General features: G+C 50.0%; 1 protein-coding gene across 1 annotated transcript in view; it reads right to left on the reverse strand.

Annotated features, from left to right (window-relative positions):
• Positions 1-1,578: 1,578 nt before the first annotated feature.
• Positions 1,579-4,383, reverse strand: part of TMEM207 (transmembrane protein 207) — a 4,001-nt gene continuing 1,196 nt past the window's right edge. The window contains exons 2-5 of the mRNA XM_010078188.1: positions 3,660-3,697; positions 3,220-3,264; positions 2,642-2,784; positions 1,579-1,727 (exon numbers count right to left, since the gene is read on the reverse strand). Of these exons, the coding sequence (XP_010076490.1) occupies positions 1,579-1,727; positions 2,642-2,784; positions 3,220-3,264; positions 3,660-3,697 (375 nt within the window). The remainder of the gene's footprint in view (positions 1,728-2,641; positions 2,785-3,219; positions 3,265-3,659; positions 3,698-4,383) is intronic.

The following is a 4,383-nucleotide window of genomic DNA, read 5'->3' on the forward strand; positions in this document are numbered from 1 at the left end:
TCCTTATTAATAAACCCTGTAATATTTTAGCCTGCTGGCACAAACATTCATTTCGCTACAGTAACATTTATTTCCTTACCCACAAGAGTCAAACATTAAAGCTGCTTCTAAAATAAGATTTTTATGGAGATAATTTGTGGTGGTGCTGGCAGAGAATTTGTCTCTCAAAATACGCTATAATTCTTTATCTAGTGAAGGTACTAGTATAGCCTCATTATGAGAATATGTGAGCACTCCATAACCTTTGGGGGATTTTTCTTCCCAGATACCTTCCCGAGCAGCGGAACTGGTGCTAACACCGCTCTACAGGTGGGGAGCTGCTCCACGAGGCAGGCTGGGGGCTTCCCTGCATCTTTTGGGGTACCTAAAATGGACCCAGCTGCCCACTTTGACTGGGAGCGCGTGGCTCCCCAGGCATGCGGTGCATGGCACGAGGTGTGACATTTCCCATCTGCACGAAGAGGGGGGCTGATCGCAGCCCCCCGCCCTTGCCATCGAGAGAGCAGGGGCAGAGAGGTCAGGCAGGATGACTCCAGCCTTCAGGGACCTGCCCATGACAAACAAAGGAAATCTCTGCTTTCATCTGAAATCCAGCTAAGGGGGAAATTCCGCATCTTTCCTCTGTAATTTGAGAGCTAGGCAGGCTAATTACCTCCTAGGAATGGCTTAGGTAGGGCCGATCCTGTTTGGGTGTAAAGCAGTCTGGATGGCTTCCAGAAGTCTCTTCCCATCCTGTCTGCAGTGGTCACCTCAGAGAAAATGATATTCTTTATCCTAATACATTTCTGTAGCTAAGCACCAAATATTTAATTCCATAATTCATGCCAGCGGGAAATTGCCCTGTGGGTCCTGGCCCATCCAAAGCCCGTAGGTCTGCAGTGCTGGGCCAGGAGTGGCTGAGGACAGTCACCGTGAAATTAAGAACAGCTTAAACGAGCAAACTCACTTTTTTTTCATGTTCTGTAGCAGCTCCTGCTGCTTCTACTGCCTCCATAATCCCTATCTCTTGCTTTCCCTCCCCGGCCGTAAATTTGCTGCCTTTTGCACTAGACAAATCAGATCTGCTGTGCTAAATATTTTAAATGTGGCAAACGATCCTTCATCGCAGAGCGGCATGATTGCATTACAATGTCTTAGAGCAACATGACTTTGCCAGAGGGTGTTTGTTGGCACCTTGCCGAGTGAAGGAGGCAGCCCGAGTTGGAGAAGTAACTATCGAGTCATTTATCAACGTTCAGTCCTAAAACACATGGGGTTGCACCAGCTTGAGCAGCCTTAGAGAAAGAAATCTGGAGGCTGAGCCAGAAACCCTGAATACAGACAAACCTTTGAGGGAGCTTATCAGAATACAGAGCCCTATCGAAATATGAAGCTGAGCTCCAGCGACAGATTCAACACATGCTTTTGGCATTTATTCTGTTGCATTTTGTCTCCCCTTTCAGGTTCAGATGAAATTCATGCTGCTTTTCAGTCTCTCAGCCAGCCTGTGGAAAGGGCTGATTTGATCTTGCACTACTGTAGCAGAATGGAAGATTTCAGCCCAACCAAGTGGAACTGCAGGAAGCCAACACATGGTGTCTAGAGCTTGTTTTCCTTCATAATATCCTCATAGGATGGAGGCAACTCGGTTCCTCCAAGGCTGAACCGTGGGGTGGGAGAAGAAGACACGTCTGCAGCCATGCAGGGGTGTGGAGATCTGGAGAAGGGGCACTGAGGCGCTTCGTTTGCTGGAAAAAAAGCAAACCCATAACTGTAGAGCAGACCGGTGTGAAGAGTGAGCAGAGGGTGAGTCTGGGAGGAGCTGTCAAACCGCTTGGAAACAAGAAAGACATGGATGTAATTTTTGAAGCATGGCATCACAAAGCCTTTTGCCACAAACTCCAGATGCAAGAGGTGAGAAGAGAGGAATTTGGGTGGGTTTAGGTGGGTCCTCCCTATGGAGACACTGTTCGTGGCCACCCAGCAAGCAGGCAATACCTCCTCTGGGAAGGGCTTGGGCTGAGGACAGAATTAGCTTTATTCTGGGAGGGACTGCTGCCTGGCCCAGCCTGCTGATGCCACTGGCAATACTCCAGGTCAGTGCTGGTGCTGCACACACTCTTTATAGCCCAGTCCTCAAGTCTCATGCTCCTGGGTGAACGCTGAGGGCAGCTACCGCAATGACCAGCACCCACCAAGATGACTTTTGATAGACCCTGGGGTGTATCAGCCAGTCCAGCTGCCCGCTGGGATGGCTCAAGCAGACTGGTGTGGTCTTGCCTGAGTGAGGAATTCAGGTCGTGTGTTGGAAAGGGCTGCCTGACCCCAGGCAGTGCCCGTGGGGGCAGCTGAGTGCCCCAGCACCAAGGAGAAGATCCCACACATCTCCAGTGTTAGCACGGCCAAGCCCTGACCAGGCACCTTTGGGAGACATGGACATGGGGACAGCACTGCTGAAGGCACGGCTGGGGACAAGTGGATGTCCTGTCCATGATCAGAACATCTCCCCAGGATGCCTGAGCTGGGCACCACTCTGTTCACCAGAAACACAGCACCTGGCTGCAGCCCAGCTCCCAGTCAAGCCTCTTACTGGGCTATGGGTGGGCTCCGGGAAGTTTGCTGGGGCCAGCGGGACCTTGCAGCGGATAGGGAGAGGACTAACCGCAAAAGGCATCCGAGCCGCTGAGCGCAAAGACGGCCAGGGTGCGATGATGGCGCGGGCAGCTCCGTCCTTTCAGCCAACACTGCAGGCAGCAGCAGATCCCACAGGACAGGAGCAGGGCCAGGAAAAACAACATGGGGAACCTGAGGCAGAGGCAGCGAGGGAGGAACAGTACCATCACCATCTGCGGGCAGCACCGACAGATGGCTGCATGTCTTCAAATTATCATATGCATTAAGAGCTTTTTTGCAAATAGCCGTTAAATGCTGCGTTTTCCCCATCAGCGTGCTGGACCTGATCAAAGTCCCCGGAAAGCAATGTCTCAGTGCTGAGTGCTGGCTGGAAATTCAAACATTTCTCCCCAAAATCATTCATTGCTTTTTGCCCAGTGCAGTTGTCAGCGTACAGTGAGGAGGATATGGATAAATGATTCCCATTAGTCAGTAAAGACAGAGCACAGGGACAGCCCAGGAGCAATCCTCTCTAGCTATCAGTCTCTCTTAATGCCTTTCTCTCTGTATATCCATCAAAGAATATTATTTGATAGTTTTTCCCTCTAAAACAGATCTGAAACTTACCACACATACCAGCTGCTAAAGTTTTCATCGCTCTGCCCAATGCATCTAACAAGGGAAAAATAAAAGGAGCTTTCAGTCCAGCATGAGGGGACCATACCGGCTCCCAACGCATGTCTGCCAACATGAAAAAAAGCATCACTGGTAAGCAGAGGATTGAGAAGTTTTCCTCCACCATGGGAACTGTATTTGAAGTTTCTGTAGACGGGAGCAGATGCAGATGATGTACGAAGCAGCGTGCAACCGGTTTGCCTTTGAACACCGACATCTGCCACCAGCACTTTTGCTGAAAACCCAAAGGGTTGCCAGCTTCCCTTTCCTTTTTTTGGAAGAAATTCCTAATTCCTCTTCCGTGCCAGTGTGCCCAGCAGGAGCACAGCATCCCTGAGAGAGCCCGGGGTGGGAGCAGCCGCGGGTGGGAAACCAGAGAGAGCCACACTCACCTCTCGCCCAGCTCACAGTCCGACCCAGCGTCTGCCAGCTGAAAACACACACATCAATCAGAGAGGACAGTTATGTGCTTTTTTTTATATATAATTTACCAGTGTAATTACTGATCTTAGAGAGAGAAGCCGGAGAAGAACCGTACAGGTGCTGGCTCCTGCAGGGATGAAAACCAGACTTCTCCCAGAGACCAAGAGCAGGGCTGAGCTCCTGCCTCAGCATCTCTGGTCTGAGCTCACCCGTATCCATACCGGGGGGCAACCTCGCAGACAGCTCGATAAATTCAATAGTTTAGAGATGAAAGCCAGGCCGAGGGGAAAGCATTTCTTTCAAAAAAAAAAAAAAAGAGGGAAGGACAAGAGCAGGGACACACAAGCAGGTATCGGAGCCCTGTTCACACAGCTGGGCTTTGCTATTCAGAAATGTCTGCTCAGAATGCCCCCTGACCAAATGCTTGATCTGTAGCTCATTTTCCAGCAGCTAATTGTGAAGGTAGCTGTAAATTGGAGCTGTTTTGACCAGTCGTGTTCTCTAGGCAGCAGTTTCCTGGTTTTGGATAGCAGTGGTGCATCACTCCCAGAGTCAGGTTTCAGGTGTTGCAAGTATGTGAGCTTGAAACTTGTTTTTCGGGTCTATTTTCTACTTTCGCTCAAGCAAGTTTATTTTTTCAAGCCTTGTTGAGCTTAGCCTCAGTTTCAAATTATCTGGGCAAAAAGTAACCAG

The sequence above is a fragment of the Pterocles gutturalis genome, unplaced genomic scaffold (genome assembly GCF_000699245.1).
Source record: "Pterocles gutturalis isolate BGI_N339 unplaced genomic scaffold, ASM69924v1 scaffold35143, whole genome shotgun sequence".
NCBI lineage: Eukaryota > Metazoa > Chordata > Aves > Pterocliformes > Pteroclidae > Pterocles > Pterocles gutturalis.